General features: G+C 42.3%; 1 protein-coding gene across 1 annotated transcript in view; it reads right to left on the bottom strand.

Annotated features, from left to right (window-relative positions):
- lasp1 (LIM and SH3 protein 1) overlaps positions 1-20,161 on the bottom strand; it is a 170,723-nt gene that overhangs the window by 109,155 nt on the left and 41,407 nt on the right. Inside the window, exon 2 of the mRNA XM_048560575.2 lies at positions 11,172-11,266. Coding sequence (XP_048416532.1) covers positions 11,172-11,266 — 95 coding nt within the window. The remainder of the gene's footprint in view (positions 1-11,171; positions 11,267-20,161) is intronic.

Genomic DNA, 20,161 nt, shown 5'->3' with positions numbered 1-20,161 from the left:
AAGCACATGTGGCTACACACCTCGCCTAATAGACAACTGTGCCTCAATTTCATTTGGTCTTCAGCTACCAAAATACACAAACATCACAAAGTCTTGGAAATAACATCCAAAGTTTAGTGTATATCCATATCCATTACCTTCACATGGACGTCAAGCTGACAGCTTCTGTTTGTGCCTTGTAGCCATTGGTCAATTCAACAGGTTCCTTTCACGACTGCTGCCAGATGTGACACACTTGCATAAATTCTCAAAACCTGGGTATTTGACTTATTAAGATTGATAGAGTCCCCAACAACTGTTCAAAAGATGTATAAACTTCCAGTTAACAGCTGATAGGAATTTCCACTTTATTGTAACAATGACTAAATGCACTATCGACTCGTCAGGATTTCAACCCAAGTCAGTGTTCCTACCCATATGATTGCAAGATGAATCATTGGCCACTCTCCTATAGCCACTTTCCTCCCAGACATCTTAACAGACTAACCATGCCCAAGAATTATCAGGGATATCTTAGGCCCCTCATCTCTCAAATCCTGTCTTCATGGCAACGTGAACCAACCACAAAGGCCCAGTATCTAGGCAAAACTGCTAATTATCCACAATCGAGACACCAACCCTTTCTTATTTTATAACAGTTTAAAAAGCACAAATGTTTATAACTGGGTCAATTTCATTTTCATTTGAAGACTTCTTGTGAGATGCTATAATCCCAACAAGTAAATTGGGAAATTTTGCACACTGATTTAAATTTTAAAAACTTTTGTAGACTAGCGGGACTTCATTGCCCATATACTACCGGCTTGAGGGACATGAAAAATATGAAGCTCCGTGATTGGTCAAGCTTGATGCCACCTTAATTCACCTTTTGAACAGGAGATCCCAAGTAACAATTTCCTGGTCACGTAATTAGACTCCGTTCCTTGCAATGTCTACCATCAGCTGAGTCGGGATTGATTGACTCAGCTTAAATTTAGCAACATACTTCAATCTGCTTTAACCATTAACCTCTCTTTCTGCTTTATTAGAAGCTTCATAAAACTTTAAACAAGGTTTCGGTCACTTGTTCTACTTCTTCATTGTGATTTTGTTTTGTCTGGTTTTGACGCTAAGATTGGTGGAGTAGCATATAGTGAAGGGGACTGTTGGAGAATGCAGAATATAGATAGACTGGAGAGTTGGGCGGACAAAGGGCAGATGGAGTTCAATCCGGGTAAATGCGAGGTGACGCATTTTGGAAGATCCAATTCAAGAGTGAACTATACAGTAAATGGAAAAGTCCTTGGGAAAATTGATGAACAGAGAGATCTGGGTGTTCAGGTCCATTGTTCCCTGAAGGTGACAACGCAGGTCAATAGGGTGGTCAAGGCGGCATACGGCATGCTTTCATTCATTGGATGGGGTATTGAGTGCAAGAGTTGGCAGGTCATGTTACAGTTGCATAGGACTTTGGTTCGACCACATTTGCAATACTGCGTACACAATTCTGGTCGCCACATTACCAAAAGGACGTGGATGCTTTGGAGAGGGTGCAGAGGAGGTTCATCAGGATGTTGCCTGGTATGGAGGGTGCTAGCTATGAAGAGAGGTTGAATAGATTAGGATTATTTTCATTAGAAAGATGGAGGTTGAGGGGGGACCTGATTGAGGTCTACAAAGTCATGAGGGGTATAGACAGGGGGGATAGCAAGAAGCTTTCCCCCCCCCCCCACCCCCACAGAGTGGGGGACTCAATCATTAGGGTTCATGATTTCAAGGTGAGAGGGGAAAAGTTTAAGGGAGATATACTTGGAATGTTCTTTATGAAGAGGGTGGTGGGTGCCTGGAACGCATTGCCAACAGAGGTGGTAGAGATGGGCACAATAGTGTCAACTAAGATGTACCTAGACGGACACATGAATGGGCAGGGAGCAGAGGGATGCAGATCCTTGGAAAATAGGCGACAGGTTTAGAGAGAGGGTCTGGAACGGTGCAGGCTTGGACGGCCGAAGGGCCTGTTCCTGTGCTGTAATTTTCTTTGTTCTTGTTCTTTATACACCCCTGGAAATCACCTCTGGCTGGTTTAATACAAAAGATTTTTAGAAAGTATCTAGCAATTTGCTCCGAGATATTAGTACAAACAAGTCAGCATTCCTCATCTTCTCTTTAAAAATTGACAACAAACATTGGTGATCAACTTTTTACAATATTGCATCCCAGCTGCTGCAATCTCCGCTTGATTTATATTCTCCTCTCCAAATCCCACTTTTCCCGGACCAGATGATGGAGAACTAGAGAATCTCTCCCCACTGTCAGAATGCTCCAGGAGTTGCAGCCACTGGATGCAAGTCGAGTACTTCCGTGATCAGCCTGTTGAGAAGAGTAAGCCCAGGCAAAATTTATGGTCTTCAGCGTAGTACAGTTTGTGATGGATGCCCAGAATAAGGATTGCTGAGCTGTAGCTGTTGGGACCCGCATGGCCCCAAACCTTGCCATCTGAAGAAAACGCAGCACAATCCCAGATAACAAAGTGTGAAGCTGGATGAACACAGCAGGCCAAGCAGCATCTCAGGAGCACAAAAGCTGACGTTTCGGGCCTATAGGCTGCTTGGCATGCTGTGTTCATCCAGCTTCACACTTTGTTATCTGGGATTGTCCAGCATCTGCAGTTCCCATTATCACAGCACAATCCCACCTGGATTTAGAACTTTTTAGGTGCAGTTCTGTTTTGTTTTGGATTTTCCGGGTTTAAAAGATTTGGAATGGTTTCTCTGTATGTGTCTCTCCAGGGTTGAATAAAAGCGTTCATCACCCATCTTAGGATGGCTGTTATGACAATAATTCTAATCCCCTTCAAAAGTCATCACAATCCTATGTAATCACTTTACATCAGAAAGATCCTTTGAGACATTCTAAAAGGCACCATACATATGCAAATTTCTTTCATTTGCTCCCCCTTTCCTTTTAGGTTTTATAAGCATAACAGCTGTTCAAGTTCAACAGTATCAGAAGCTAAGGCAAGAAACACAATGTAAAAGTTACAAGGAATTGGGCCAGAAAATCTTTTGCTCAATATATTTCACAAAGCCTGATGAAGCGACCAAATACCACACAACAGTTATTAAGTTGCTCCAAACCCAGGCTCATTTTTAAAAAATGCCAGTGAGCTGCTTATAATCAAAGTGGGCATTATCACCATCACAACCAATTCATTCCACAAGCAGAGAAGAAACAATAAAAATGCCCTTTTAAAATGTGCATATGGTATACAAACTACAAATAATCCTCCACAAATATCAGATTGCTGTGCTACAGAGATGTAACGCATTTCGTTACTTCCACAACCTGAACCCTCACAGTCAATCACACTTGACAATTCGTAGCCTTTCAGGGGCAAAAAAAAAATCAGGATTACAAAAAGCTTTGCTCATTTGTGAAATTTTCGTTCCCTTTACATTCAGACAGTCTAACTCTGTTCAGGCTGCTTTTGTTGGCACAACTGTGCTGGCATCAGGTAGTTACAGTTTGATGCACAGTCCTTCACACATGAAGTATTGCCTGGAAAAAGTCAAGATTGGAAAATTTCCTGGATGCGGAGGGGTCCAGGGCAGATGAACAGAAGATCTCCTCTGTTCTGAGCTTAAAAATAAAGTAGCTTTTCCATTCCTAGCCCAAAAACACAGCAGCATCTTAGCAATACATACCCAGTTTATTTTTCTTTTATGATGTGGGTTAATGCTGGCAAGGCCAGTATTTATTGTTTATCTTTAATTATCTTGTGTACCAAGTTCAAAGGCATTGATTCAGAAAAAGTTAATTTATTTAGCTTCCCCCAATCTAATAATAATCACAAGGAATAGGGTTTGGGGCGGGAGCAGCATGTAGGAGGAGAAAGCAAAATAGCTCTGAATCTCAATACAGATAGAGTCAAAATGTTTCCTCATGTTGTTTACAGTTACACAATTTTTTTACATTTCTGTTTCTTAATTGTGAGCTGAAGTACAGAACATTAACTTTCCTGGGGGGGGGGGGGATGAATGTGGAAAGGATTGCACGTTTTAAGGGTGTGTTACCTGACACTCATTATAAGCGCAGTTTACACTGCTATTTGTTCAAGCAGTTGCTGGGGAAGGGGGGGGGGGGTCAAAAGAGCATTGCTGTGACAGCAGAAATGGACAGAAAATGAGGAAAGCCTGAATGACAAAATTCCAACAAGGAAAGATTAGGTCCAACAACATCAAATCAAAGAAGTGGTAGATGCAAACACAGCTGCACCATTTAAGAGACATTCGGACAGGTACATTAACTGAAAAGGTTTAAAAGGAATATGGCCCAAATGCAGGAAAAATGGGACTAGTTTAGTTTGGGAAACCTGACTATATAGACTAGTTGAACACAAAGGTCTATTTCCATATTATTAGACTCTTTGGCTCTATAATGACCCATGATACCACAGAGCGTGTCAGTGCTGAAAAAAATTTAAAATAAAACAGGAGAGAGATGAGTGAACTCACCCAAGAGATCCGCCTTTTTATTATCTCCAGAATTTTGTTAACCCCTTCCATATTATTTTTCCAACCAGTGTCCACATCAAACTGTACACTTTTTGTTTGTCTTGATCATGTATGAGCGAGCGTGTTGGAGTTTTTAAGCAAAGTATAGCTTAAATCGCACAGCAGTAGATTAGATATGATAATACATGTATTTTCTGTTAATGACAAAACATGCTGTGAATTGCTTTTGTCCTGAACAGGAGTCAGGCAGGCAAATTGGTAGTCACATTAGGAGTGGATACACTCTATGACAGCTCGTAGAACTTTGAGGTATGATTAATTGATGCACTCTTCCACATTTGCTTCGAAGAGATGAAGCAAAATAGTGTGGATTCTGGATATTTGAACTAATATCAGAAAACACTTAAACATTCAGCAGATGAAGCAGCATCTCTGCTGAGAAACAGTGTCACATGTTTCAGATCACTTAACTTTCCTTAGAAAGTTAACTCTTTTTCTCTCCTAAAAGACGTTGCCGGACCTTTTGAACGTTTCCAGCATTTCCTGTGTTTAATTTACGAAGAACCCCACCATGGCAGATGGTGGAATTTGAATTCAATTAAACAAAAATATCTGGAATAAAGAATCTAATGATGACCATGAATCCATTGTCGATTGCTGGAAAAATCAATCTTGTTCACTAATGTCCTTTAGAGAAGGACACTGTCGTCCTTACCTAGTATGGCCTACATGTGACTCCAGACCCACAGCAATGTGGTTGACACTTTACTGCCCTATAAGGGATGGACAATAAATGCTACCTAACCAGCGACATCCTCCTCATGTTAATGAATAAAGGAGGTTGACTCTTAACTGTGCTATGGGCAATAAATGTTGCATCGCAGCAACACCCTCAAATTGTTAATGAATGAAGAAAAAAAGCCAAAAACTAATGAGACTCTCAACCATCATAAAACAAGTTAGAAGTGTAATTTATCAAAGTCAAGTTCTTCAAGAAAGCAGCACATATTTACACTTTTGGAAGATAAGTTGATCAACTCCATTTAATCCAAGCAGATATTAACATTTTATTCAAAAAAAAACGCAGTTCTATGGAAATTTGTCCATCAACTGTTTGCAACCCCACCTTGGCCTCCTGAGTCACTGACACTTATTCAAGGCCTTATGCCAGACCATGGAGGCATCAGAATAAATATTGACATATATCAGACACATCACGGTTAGGACTGAGAGACAGAGGAACATAAATCATAGGGAGCTGAGATGAAGGCCACCCACCAGCTGTACTAGCCTTGTTGCATTTGCTGTGCAGCTTTAACGTTCTGCAGGGCAGACTTTACTTTAACGCAGCTGAAAGGATAGAAACTTTTCAAGAATTACAGAAAGATTTCAGTTTGGGTTTTGCTCGGGTCATTAAACTCTCTAGTACGTATTTAAATAAAAGCTGTAACATGGCCAGGAGCTTCATGGCAGAGGGAGGCATTCGTAGATATGCCGGGGGTGGGGGTGGTGTCTGTGTATATCTCTCCACTGGTTGGAGTCACACCTGTCCGACAGGAAGATGGCCATGGCTGTTGGACATCTCTGCAGGAGTTCCTCAGGTCCGAGGCTCAACCATCTACAGCTGCTTTGTCAACGATCTGCCCTCCATCATAAAAGTGGGGCTGTTACTGATTATTTGCACAATGTTCAGCACCATTCAAGTCTCCTCAGACACTGAAGCAGTCCATGTCCGAATGCAGCAGGACCTGGACAAAATCCAGGTTTGGGCTGACAAGTGGAAAGTGATATTTGCACCAATCCAGTGTCAGGCAATGACCATTTCCAGCAAGAGAGTATCTAATCATTAGTCCATGACATTTAGTGACACTACCATCACTAAATTCCCCCACTACCAACATTCCTGAAGGGTGGCCAGACTGGATTAGATTGAGACTAGACTTTCCACATAAACAAAGTGGCTAAAAGTTCAGGTAAAAGTTTGCAACAAGTTACTGACTCCTGATTTTCCTAAGCCTGAGCCGCATTTGTAAGGCACAAGTTAGGAGTGTGATGGAATAGTGCCCTTCGGCCTGGATGGGTTCAGCTCCAACAACACTCCAGAAGCAACCTACATGATTGACATCGCATCCACAAACGTCCACTCCATCCACCATCGCCAAGTCATGGCAGCATGTACCAGCTACAAAGATGCACTGCAGAGATTCATCAAGGGTCCTTAAGGCAGTACTTCTCAAATCTACAACTAATCACACCCAGAAGGACAAGAGTAGCAGATAACTTCCTGCAAGTTCCCCTTCCAGCCACTCACTATCTTGACTTGGAAACATATCATTCCTTCAGTGTTGCTGGGTCAAAATCCCAGAACTTTCTCCCTAGAAAAAGCAAGCGGATTGCAAAGGTTCAAGAAGAGAACTCACCATCATCTTTAAGGGCAATTAAGGATAGGCAATAATTTCTGGCCCATCAGCAACCCTAACCTTAACATAGTCCATCAGAAGCCACATGATACCAGGTTATAGTCCAACAGCATCTTAGGAGCACATCTTAGATGCTGCTTGGCCTGCTGTGTTCATCCAGCTCCACGCTGTGTTATCTCGGATTCTCCAGCATCTGCAGTTCCCATTATCTCTGATCACAATTATAGTCCAACAGGTTTATTTGAAATCACAAGCTTTTGGAGCACTGCTCCTTTGTCAAGTCAAGCTGACAAAGGGTCAGCTCTTCAAAAGTTTGTGATTTCAAATAAACCTGTTGGACTATAATCTGATCCCATGTGTCTTCTGACTGAGTCCACCCCAATCCAACATCATTACATAATCCACAAGTGAACAGCAATAAAGCTCTCCCCAGCCTCCTGTTATTGTGTGGGAACCAATCCAGCTTATCCAAATTTTAACTAAAAAATCCCCATTCCTGCCACCATCCTCATCAATCTTTTCAGCACTCTCCCCAAAGCTTTCACATCCTTCCCGAGTACATCCTTTTCCCACAATACACCTTCCGGAGAGGAACGTTTACAAAATCACACCCTGGGCTAACCTGATGTAAAGGCAGCTCTCAACTGAGAAATACCCATCATCACCCTCTGCTAATTATATGGTAATTTTGTGGGGTAGGAGCTTGTTCAAGACAGTGCCCTCTAATTGTTGGCATTTAGTACAGCATTCAGAGTCCTGAAAGAAAGCGCCTGCTATTTATTTGCTGGGTTGGTGTATATAAAAAGGCAAACAAGCGAAGTGGCCCTTGTCCAGTATTGGATTCTTCGAGAAGTTGAAGTTATTTATCCCCCTTTCTGAAAGAAAACTTTGTGCTTGTCTTATTTAGTTTCAAAGTCTTTTACTTCACTTCCCACTCAGCAGTTCTTGTGCATCTCTTTGTTGAAGGGATTTATTTTCTTCCTTTCTCGCGGTAATTTTCTTTTCCCTTCCGGTTTAGTATTTCACTGTTAACAAAAGACGTGTTCTGTTTCCACTGCATCTGTTGGCTTTAACCCTTTTGTACACTTCACAATCTGCATTTTTGTTCCGCTTACACTGTGAACGGCCCAGAATCTAATACCTGACCAGATCGATAAAGCAAATTCAGAAATTTGTGGGGAATTGGACAAAATATTTGAAGACAATTTCCTAAAGAGCCACAGAGAACGAGCAGCTAGAGCACAGGATTAGTCAGCAAACCATGCTAGAGACCATTACTTCATTGATCACCTGTGACTCCAGAAGTTTGAAAAGTAGTAACCTTGAGTCTAGAAAGGCTTGACCTTTCACCGTGATGAGCTTTACCAGAATTTGAGCACCCTCCCGGACTTCTGTCATCTGACCTCACACCCAAATGCCTCATTTAGTTCAATGGCCCTTTTTAATCCTTCTCCAAAATTTCTCAACTAAAACAGATTTCTGTTCCTAGGCTGCTCTGCAATTTCCTGGAGATTAATCCTCAAATCCTCAGGGCTCTATGGTAATAACAAAGGGCTAAGGACCCTGCATGCAAAGTAACCTGGAGGCTTGTCACTGCCAGTATTACTGTTTGGATAATGTATTATCACAGTATTGTACAGAGCAGGGAAAGCTATTTAACCTATCCTGCCAATGCCAATTTTTGGGAAGAGCATTCCTTTTAATTGTACTACACTACTCTTCCCCCAGTTTCTTCCTTGAAGTAGATGAACCAATTTTCTTTTAAAAGTCAATAATAAATCTGTTTCCGTGGCCCTTTTCATGCAATGATACGAACAATTCTTAATCCCTCTTCTGGCTGTGATGGCAATCACATTAAGTCTATCTCCTACGGTTACCACGCAGTGGAAACAATTTGTCTTTATTTACCCTTTTCAAAATTCTCTGAAATTGTTATTTTAATACACTTTGTTAAACAAGGTAAAGTATTTTTATTCAGGGAATGTGGGCTTTGTTGCTGGGCCAGTATTCATTCCCCCTCCTTAATTGTCCCCAAGGAAGTGGTGATGAGCTGCCTTCTTGAACTGCTGCAGTCTATTTGGAGTAGATACAATAACCATGTTGTCAGAAGGGGAATTCCAGGATTTTGACCATCTCACAGATGGTACTGGTGCTGTGTGTCATCAGCAGAGGGGGTGAATATTTGTGGATGTGATGCTGATTGATTGGACTGCTTTGTCCTGGATGGTGATAAACAGTGTTGCAGGCAAGTGGGGAGTATTCCAGCACACTTCTGACTTGTGCCTTGGTGGACAGGCTTTAGAGAAATCAGAAAGTGAGTTACTTGTTGCAGGCTTCCTAATATCTAACCCACTCTTGCAGTCATGGTATTTATTTGTCTAGTTCAGTTCAGTTTCTGGTCAATGGAAACCCCCAAGGATTCTGTTCCACAGAGGGATCCTGCACTGGTAATTCCATTAACACATCAAGGAACTGTTGAAAGATTATAAAATGAGGAGGGACCTAGATAGAGTGCAGATAGCAAGGGCTTACTCCATTAGCAGAGAAGACAGATTTCAAATTATTTAGTTACAAAGGAAATGCGGATTTCCGCCCCCACCACCCCAAACGTGTAGTCTGGAATTCACTGTCCACAATAAACAACCCTTCAAGTATGGTGGATCTTTGAAGTTCTTTGCTCCAGCGAGGAAATTCATCATCTCAACTCTACTTGACCTTTCTCTTTATCTGACACTGTTTCCCTCGGTTCTAGAACCTGCCAGTCAGGCAAAACATCCTTCCTGCATTTATCCTTTTGTGTCCTGTAAGAAATTGTGAACTTCAATGAGATCATCGCTCATTTTTTCTACTCTCGACAATATCAGTTCAGTCCCCTCATTCTCCTCATTGGACTGTATGGCCAAGGTAAGGATCAGCTTGCAATCTTCATTGTATTCCCTCTGTGCACCTTTAATGCAAGAATGTGGACAAAGTGCTGATAATTTGGGCTAATCTGCACTAGTAGATTATACGAGTCAATGGCCCCGTCTGACCGTGCAGCGCTGCTACCTCTGTTGTGCACTGGGTTATAGTTAGTCTAGGTTTTATAATCTCCTAATCGGGGCTTGAAACCACAACTCTAACTTGGCATTGGCATACAACCCACTAAGCTACAGCAGACATTCTAATGATGCAAGTTGGCACTTTCAGCAATCCACAACCTTAGGTTACAAAAGTGTGTGCACCACCAGAGTCATTGAGATGCACAACACAGAAACAGACCCTTCGGTTCAACTCACCCATACCAACCAGATATCCTAAATAAATGTAGTCCCATTTGCCAACACTTGGCCCACATTCAAGTAAACCCTTTCTATTCATATACCCATCCAGGTGCCATTTAAATGTTGTATTCACACCAGCCTCCACCATTTCCTCCGGCAGCTTATTCCATCGATGCACCACCCTCTGCATGAAAAAAGTTGACACTTGGGTCTGTTCTATACTTTTCCATTCTCACCTCAAAACTCTAGTTTTGGACTCCCCTATCATTGGGAAAAAGATGTTGTCTATTTACCCTATCCATGGCCGTCATGATTTTATAAACCTCTAAAGGTCACCCCTCCAGGAAGGATAGCCCCAGCCTATTCAGCCTCTCCCTATAGCTCAAACCCTCCAACCCTGGCAAGATCCTTGTAACTTTTTTCTGCACCCTCAAGTTTCACAACATCCTTGCTATATAGCTGGGAGGCCACAATTGAATGCAGTATTCCAAGTGGCCTAACCAATGTCCTGCACAGCAGCAACATGACCTCCCAGCTCCTATACTCAATGCACTGACCGATAAAGGCAAGTACGCCAAATGCCTTCTTCACTATGCTATCTACCTGCAACTCCACTTTCAAGGAACTATGAACCTGAACTCCAAGGTCTTTCTGTTCAGCAACACTCCCCTGGACCTTACCATTAAGTGTCTTAATCCTGCCCTGATTTGCCTTTCCAAAATGCAGCACTTCACCTTTATCTAACTCCATCTGCTGCTTGTCAGCCCATTTGCCCATCTGATCAGGATCAAGGCAAACGGAGAACACCCAGATCAAGGTGTCACTGCTTCTAGAGATGTGCCCATTCCCAAAGCATCTGCATCAATTTCTAAGAGGGGGAAAAACAATTAGGCTTAAATTTCAGCAAGACTTATGCCAGATCACCATTCAATGCAAAGCAAATCACTGTTTGATCCAACATTTGCAACAGGAATGCAGAAATGTAAACTACTCACGCATTGCAGTAAGGTTTCTTATCATAACCTTTGTAGTTCTTCATGTTTAAAGTCATTTTGCAGACTTCACACTGGAAACATGCTTTATGCCAGAACTGGAACAAGAACAGAAAACCAGAGCAATAAGTTCACTAGGTTTGCCGTCAAACAACAGTAATCTTCGCCACTCATTTCCATCCCCAAATGTCGATAAAATGTAAAATAACTTGGCATTACTTAAACAAAATCAGTAGAATAGTGCATGGTGGAATCATCCTGCCATGGGCTGTCATCAATACAGATTGATGGGAGATAACGAAAAATCCATACTTAAAACTATGGAAGAACATAACAGGATACAGAGAGAATTAGAGTTTCTAGTGGTTCAGGGGTCTAGAACAGAGCAGTTGCACAGACACAAGAGTAAAGGCGAGAGATTTCAAAGAGGACAGGAGCAGGAAAAAAATCCATTTGTGAGGCTGTGCAAATCTTCAGAAAGGTCAATGGATGAGGCAGAAAGATGCTAACAATCAAGATTTAAATTTGTCTTTATTCATTAATGTGAGGTGGACATCACTGCCTAAACCAGTAGTTATTGCTTGTCCCTAGTGGTCTTCAAGAAGTCAGCGAGGAACTGCCCCCTCAAACTGCTGCTGTCCACTTGGTGTAGATAGACCAACAATGCGCTTAGAGGGAATTCCAGGATCTTGACCCAGTGACAATCAAGGAACAGCAACATACTTCCAAGTCAAGATGGTGAGTGGCTTGGAAGACAAGTGCTGGTGCTCCCATGTATCTGTCACCCTTGTCCTTCTAGATGGAAGTCATCCCAGGTTTTGAAGGTGTTGTCTAAAGATCTTGGGTGAATTTCTGCAGCATATCTTATAGATACTACACACTGCCATTACTGAATGTCCGCGCTGGAGGAACTGAATGTTACCACATTCACAGAATATCAAGTAGACTACTTTGTCCTGGATGGTGGCAAGTCTCTTGAGTGTTGTTGGAGCTGCACTCATCCAGGAAAGTGGGGAATACTCCAACATACTCCTGAACAATGAACCTGTTTGCTATCAACAAGGCAAAGTGTCAGGAAGTGAGTTAACTAAGAATTCCTAGCATCTGACCTGCTCTTGTAGTGACAGCTTATATGCCTGGTACAATTGAGTTTCTGGTGAATGGTAAGCCCCCAGGATGTTAAGAGAGGGGGGCTCAATGATGGCAATGGCATGAATATCAAGAAATGATACTTGGTTTCTCTCTTGTTGGAGATGGCCATGTGCTGTTACTCACCACTTGTCAGCCCCAACCTGGGAATCATCCAGATCTTGTTTCATTTGGACTTGGACTGTTTCAGTATGTGAGGAGTCACAAACTGTGCTGACCACTGTGTAGTCATCAGCACACATCTCCACTTCTGACTCAATGGCAGAGGGAACGTCAATAATGAAAACATCCAAAGATAGTTGGGCGTGGGACAAAACCTGAAGGAACTCCTGCAGAAACATCCTGGAGTCGGTGTACTGACCTTCAACATTCACAACCAACTTCCTTTGTGCCACATACAACTGCTGTCAGCACAAAAAACCATCACTCCGATTCCCCGTGACTCTAGTTTTGATAGGACCCATTGATATAGCACTTAGTCAAATGTGCCTTTGATCTCAAGCGCAGTGTTCTTCACCTCATCTTTTCTATGGTTTGCAGCAGATGCGATAATTTTGAGGATGAAATTAGATGGGATAGGTAGTTGTTTAGTCACACAGAATAGAATAAACTTGAAAAGTAGGTGTGTTGAAATCTCTCTCATCAGGACAAGAGCAAGAATACCAAGTTTCAAAGGAAGCAACAGTTTACATTCTACGAGAAAAGGATACTCAATGTTTGGCAATTCGACTTGATAGTCGTTGCTCTGGCGAACACACCAGGGAATTATTGTCCTTTATGCTTCTGTTTAAATTATGAAAAAAAAACATGAAATACCCACACAAGCTCTTTATTTTACAGGGCAAAGGCCCCAAAGCATAAGTGTGTACACTTCTAATAAGCATAAGTCAGCCATGTCCGAAACCCAATTTTTATTTCTATTGAACACATTGATTAGAAAAATAGGTCAAAAAGATGCTATTACATACCTCTGGAGCTGGTGGGTCTTGAACCCAGGCCTCCCTGCATTCGGGTAGTGTTACTACCACTGAGAGTGCCGAAGCCCCATTGATCATTAGTATCATTCTTAACATACTTGAGATTGTCCAGCAAATGCCGCCCAATTGTAAAATCATAGCTGACTGTTCTTTTACATTTGCAAATGAAACTGCTCAGAGATGTAACTACGTACCTGTGGAGCAGGTAGGACTTGAATCTGCGTTTTCTGGCTCAGAGGTAGAAACACTACTATTGAAACACAAGAGCCCTTTCAGGACTAGTTGTTGGACCTTAGGTTTAATTATATTCAGGGAGAAGGAAAAATAATTACAGACTTTTGGGAAACAGCAGGGTGATAGAACTAATGAGAGAGAAAACAAAAAGAGCTTCCAGAAGAATTACAGTGGCTCAAAAAGGCTGCCTGTCCTGCTTGGATCCTGATGAGCCAAGTCCACAGATACAAGCCCAACTTTTCAGGTCTGGTCACTTGAACTGTCCATTTCCCTTCATACCTTGAGTAAAGCGTAAACCACTTGCTTTGTGCTTGTGCATCAAAATCAGGCAGTTCCCACAGCCTCAGTAGAACGGCTAGCAGCTTATATTAAAATAGAATTGTGACCACCACTTCCAGGCACAGGTCTTTGCATGCAGAAAAACTAAAGAGGCAATCATCACCGCAGCAGGAGGTGAGCATTTAATGTCACTGGTCTGTTTGCCCAGAAAACGGCTGCATTTGTCACTGCTGCCTTTCTGACTGCAAAATTGGGCGAAATTAGAATCTCAGCTTTACATTATACAGAAAGTACAGATAAAACAAACTATTTCAGCTGGCAGGTCTGTACTAATGATAATGCTCCATCTAGACCTAATCCAGGGCTACACACCTTGTATTTATGAGCGGTTATTTTATGTTATACTGTAGTGTACAAAGTGCACTTGAGAATGTTACCCATTCGTAATCTGGGATCTGCCAGTCATTGATTTCTTTTTGCAGGGGTTTTGCCTCGATGCTGGTGGAGCTAGCTTCAGGAGTGTTTGGTCCTCATATAGAATCTGGAGAACACTGGTAAAACTTCTCTGTTGTTCTTGTAGTCTTACAGTCTCATGCTGTCAATATATCAGCCAAGAACAACTTGCATTTATGTGTCAACCCTTAATAGATTAAAACATACTAAAACAATTCACTGGAGCTTTGTCAAAAGAAGTGTAGCTTAGCTGTTACCCTATTTATATAATCTGCAAAACCTCTCTGTAAACCTCAAAAGACAGTGGGGTCACAGTGCAATGTTGAATCAGGAATTTCATATTGTAACATAAGCAACTGTGAACAAATATGAATTTTCCCTTGCAGGTTGAAAGAGGTTTGAGAGATTGCTCTTTATTCAGTCATACAAGTAAAACGTATCATACACTCCTGTCAGAGCTCCCAAACCTTTTCCCACTGTGAAGCCACTTGGTAGGTTTGAAAATCGTCCTGACTCATCAAGTGAGATCCGAGAGAGTGGGTGCACAGCTGTTATAATATGTGGCACTGCTCTAAAGTGACTACTGCTGCCTCACAATTCCGAAATGTCACCCCACTTGGGGTCACTTTGGGAAACCCTGCTCTATACTTCATGGATTCAATGCCCAGACCTTCATGGTCAGCATGGTGTCTATGTAAACCAATACCAAATTTAGTCATTGGCCAACTTGATAAGAAAAAGCAATAAATATTGTTGTGGGCAATCTTATTGTTTTATCTTGTCAATTAAATCACTCCTGCCTTTTTATCTTTGAGATACTGTCTGCAGCATCTCAGGCTGACGTGTCTGTGCTTAACCTGCGCCTGAAGTTGCGTGCCCTTTATCACAAAGTAAAGCTCATTAACTATGTACTGCAATACTCCTTTCTTTTCATCTGTACATGGGTTTTGAAATGTAGCTCTCTAGTGCAATGTCTATCAGCTGCCTCCATATCAAAAGTAAACTGACCAGCACATGTATATTCCACAATGGGTGCTCTGCGCTAGATTTTCAAGCTGCATCTGATCACAAGGTGAGGAAGGGGGGCACTGAGTCAAACAAAAAGCTCGTACCCACTCAGACCTTGTTCGGTAAATATTCCGCCTCCCATCTATGATGAAAGTGAGATTCTGGAATCTATTAAGCCCCTCACGTAGCCTGGTCGCCACCTCTCAGAGAAGGTTGCTTTTACTGTGAAGATTCAGCGCAGGATATGCAGCACCAACTCAGTCTTCTACAAACTAAACCAATGATTCCTTGACAACAAAGCCTAAGCAAGTCAACACAGGATGACACACTGGCTGTAAATCACTGCACATTGACCCTGCAGTAAGTTGGACTGCATTCCAGAAACACACAAGAACCGCAGAGAAGTTTTACCAGTGTCCTCCAGATTCAATGTGAGGACCAAACACTCCTGAAGCTAACTCCACAAGTATCCACACCTGCAAAAAAGAAATCAATGAAAGGCATCTCCCAGATTACAAATGGGCAATATTCTCAACTGCACTGGTATGTCAACTGGTACACCACAGTATAACATAAAATAACCATAAGTACAAGAAAACATTCAAACATCAGATCTTTAAAAATAATTGGTATGGCATCTTGTTCCAAAATAAGTGCATTCATAAGTCACGATGTGGAGGTGCTTGCATTGGACTGGGGTGGACAAGGTCAAAAATCACATGACACCAGGTTACAGTCCAACAGGTTTATGGGAAAACACTAGCTTTCAGAGCCTCACTCCTCCTTCAGGTGTAGTGTGGAAGAGCAGGTATACCGATACAGGATTTTTAAGTAGAAGGATAATAACTCTAAAAATGGCTCACTGACCACCTCTTGTTGAATCTTTAATCAGTTAGAAAGTAGACGCAGGATTCTAATGATTAAAATGCAAATCTCAATTTCTTTCAAGTCATTGTTTCAAGTTATTAAAAAGTTTTATCAGTGTATACAAGAGGTGATGCATTTTGTGTGTGAGGCCATGTTTAGAATGTGTGTTGCAGCCTGAAGTCAGACTGGTTTTGTTTTTTTTGAACAAAATACACAATGCATATGCAAATACGCAAACATCTTGGATTAAATAATTCACCCCACAGACTTGTATGCGCGTGTGAGCGCATGCATGTCCAAGTGCATGTGCCAGTGTGCGCGTATGTGTGATCACAGTGGAGGCTGTTCTAATGGGTACGGAACTTGGCTACCAGCCTCTGCTTGGTGATATTGCATTGTTGTGCATCTTGAAATCTGCCTTGGAGGCCACTTACCTGAAGAAGATCAGTGGCTGAAAGCCCTTTACTGCTGAAATGTTCCCTCTTGCTCCTCTGATTCTGCTTGGCCTGCTGTGCTCATCCAGCTCTACACCTTGTTGTCTCACATGAGTATCTGCTGTGCTGCTGCTGGGTGGTGTTTCCATGTGTGATGGTAGTGTCCACGTCTAAGATCTGATATGTCTTGTTGAGGTTATTTTGACAGGGTTGTATAGTGCTACGGTCGATGTTGCCCTGAAGGCTGGGTAGTTTGCTGGAAACAATGGTCTGTTTAAAGTTTAGCAGTTGTTTGAAGGTGAGAAGTGGAGGCGTGGGGAAGATTGTGGCAAGATGTTCGTTGTCATTGATAAGGTGTTGAAGGCAGTGTATTTTCTTCCCTCCGAGGATGTGCTCCAGGAGATGTCACTGCTTGTATACACTGGTAAAACCTTTAATTATCTCTGAACAATGACTTGAAAGAAATTTGAGGATTTGCATTTTGAATCAGTAGCAATCTGCATCTCCCTTTTAACTGATTAAAGATTCAACAGGACACAGTCAGCGAGCCATTTTTAGGGTTGTTACCTTTCTGTTTACAAATTCTGTATCAGTCTACCTCATCTTCCACACTACATTCCTAAGTTGTAAGTTCATCATTCAGGGGCCAAGCTTACAATGGTCTGGAAACTGTCAGCCAGCCAGACATGTCTTCCCTGCCTGGTCCTATTTTGGTCAATGGCCAATGTTCTTGGGAGGGTAAAGAAAACAAAGACACAAATGAAGCTCTCCTTGACATTTAGCGGTAATAACTGGGAGAAGCTCACTCCCATTCACTCATTTCAGAACGGAAGCAACTTTCCTACCAAAATGCACCGCGTTTCAGGTTCACCCTGATGAGGCAAAATGCAGAGTGGGCAAATTAGAGAGAAACAAATCTTATACTCTGAATCCCACCAACTCACGGGATGTTCTGCCCTAGGTGCCCAAAATCTGTGTAACCAAGAATTAGATATGTAGGAATTCCACAGCAGGAACTTATGATCCAGAGTGGACCTTCTGACGGACATTGAAACAGCAGGTTACAAGTCTGAGATAGTAGCAAATGTTGATGCTGGAGAAGCTGTGATAACAAGGTGTAGAGCTGGATGAACGCAGCAGGCCAAGTGGCATCAGAGGAGCAGGAAGGCTGATGTTTCAGGTCTGGATCCTTCTTCAGAAATGGGGGAGGGGAAGGGGATTCTGAAATAAAGAGAGACTGGAGGGGGGTGGCGGATGGAAGATGGATAAAGGGAGCAGGATAGGTGGAGAGGAGATGGACAGGCCAAGGACGCAGAGATGGAGTCAATAAAGGTGAATGTAGGTGGGGAGTTAGGGTGGGGGTAGGTCAGTCCAGGGAGGACAGACAGGTCAAGAAAGCAGGGATGAGGCTGGTAGGTAGGAGGTGGGGGTGAGGTTTGAGGTGGGAGAAAGTACAGACAGGTTAGGGAGGCAGGGGCAAGCTGGGCTGGTTTTGGCATTTTGGTGGGGGGTGGGGAGATTTTGAAGCTTGAGAAGTCCATCACAGTTACAAGTCTATCGAGTCCTTGGACGGGATGGTGGTATAATATACAACAGCATCGTGACCTACAAAACCAGAGATTACACTCAGAAGTATGGAATTCTATGCATCTGACAGCTGTAACAAATGGGAGGTCAGAAGTGATTTTAAAAAAAACCAACAGAAAGAAACTGGTTCAGTAGCAGAAAAATGCAAAGAATGTTTGCCTGTCAGGGGAACTGGAGAGGGAGGAGCTTCATAATAATGAATGGAACAGGGATGGAATGCTGAGGAGTGAGAAAGAACACACTGAGGACCGGAAGACTAATAAAAACTGTTCCTTTTGGAAGTTGAAGCTGTGGTTATATTATCAAAGAGGTCTGTATTGAAACCATAATTTTCCTGGACAGGATCCAACCAGCAAGGCATTAAAGAAATCCCCTATCTGATAGATTAAGCTCAGTTCTCTTCCAGGGCTTCATAGTCTTATTTTGTAATGGATTACAAGTTCTTACCTGCCCCATCCCTTTTACATATTCTACAAAAAAAATGGCATACTTGGTCACCAGTTTAAAACAGTGCACATACACCCCAAATACCGTTCCTTCCAGCCGAAACATCTTCAGAATCAGGCCATCTTACTCAGAATAGACTTACGACAGCTGGTGAGAGAATAGGTTGCCCTACAATGGCCCCAGAAGACAAACTGGTCGGGAGCACGGGTCCCAGAACACTGCTACTAATCTCATCGTCTCTACCTTTGGGTGCCTGCTCTCAACCATGGGTTATTAAGTACATGGCTGGGGTATACAGATACTTGATCAGTGAGGGAATCAAAGAGTTATAGGATAAGGCAGCAAAGTGGAATTGAGGATTATTAGAGCAGCCATGATCTTTGTGAATGGCAGAGCAGACTTCATGGGACGAATGGTCCATCTATATGCATGTCTGTTTCTGTGCTCAGTGATGAGTGTAGCGGTGCTTGGGAATGGGAGACTTTCCAGTTTCTGACATGAATGTTAAAGTTGAATGCCCCTAACATGAATGAAAACAAAGACAATACAAGAGTGACAGACCAAAGCACAAACTAGAGCAGGGTTTCCCAAAGTGGGGGCTGGACTGTTGGGCCAGGGCCCCAAATCGGGCTGCAAGCTACAATTCTAGGAGTTGACAGATCAAGGCAATAATGGCCAGCATGGAGATGCAGCAGAAGTTACAAAGAGCCATATTCCTGCTCTATAACAGAGCACTCTCCCAGATCTCACTGAAGATTCATTAAAATTTGAGCATCCAAACAGGGTTCCAATGGGGGAGGCGATGGCCTAGTGGTATTATCACTGGACTGTTAATCCAGAGACCCAGATAACGTTCTGGGGACCCAGGTTCGAATCCTGCCACAGCAGATGGCAGAATTTGAATTCAATAAATATCCTGAATTAGAATTCTAATGATGATCATAAATCCATTGCTGACTGGTTGGGAGAAACCCACCTAGTTCACTAATGTCCTTCAGGAAACAAAACTGCCATCCTTATTTGGTCTGGCCTACATGTGACTCCAGATCCACAGCAATGTGGTTCACTCTGAACTGCCCTCTGGGCAATTAGGGATGGACACTAAATGATGCCTATCCAGCAATGCTGTCACCCCATGAATGAATAAAGAAAAAACACAGTGGGGGAATAGGTTTGCTAAGCACTGAACTAAGCCATTAAAAAATCAAGAGCACAAAACACCAGCAAGAAACCACAATATGTGGTTCTAATAGATGCAAAATTCAATGGGGAAATAAATAGCAAGATAGTGTCACTCGGTGAACTACACCTGTCATGAACTGGTACAAAAAGTCAAATGGCTTCGTTTGTGAGCATCTACAACTCACTGAGTCAGATAATCAACTCTCAACCATACAAATTGATACAGTATCTCTGCTTGTTAAAAGAGATCAGAAAGTTAAGCTCATCCTTTGGTTATTGCAAATCTATTTTTTTTTTAAGATGTCATCAGTAATGCAAATTGATGAATTTTTTGTGACAATGGTCTTTGGGTTGTGTTAAAGTGAAACTATCCAGA

This window comes from Stegostoma tigrinum, chromosome 31 (genome assembly GCF_030684315.1).
Source record: "Stegostoma tigrinum isolate sSteTig4 chromosome 31, sSteTig4.hap1, whole genome shotgun sequence".
Taxonomy (NCBI): domain Eukaryota; kingdom Metazoa; phylum Chordata; class Chondrichthyes; order Orectolobiformes; family Stegostomatidae; genus Stegostoma; species Stegostoma tigrinum.
Note: the sequence above shows the minus strand (reverse complement) of the source record. Positions and strands in the feature narration are given on the sequence as shown.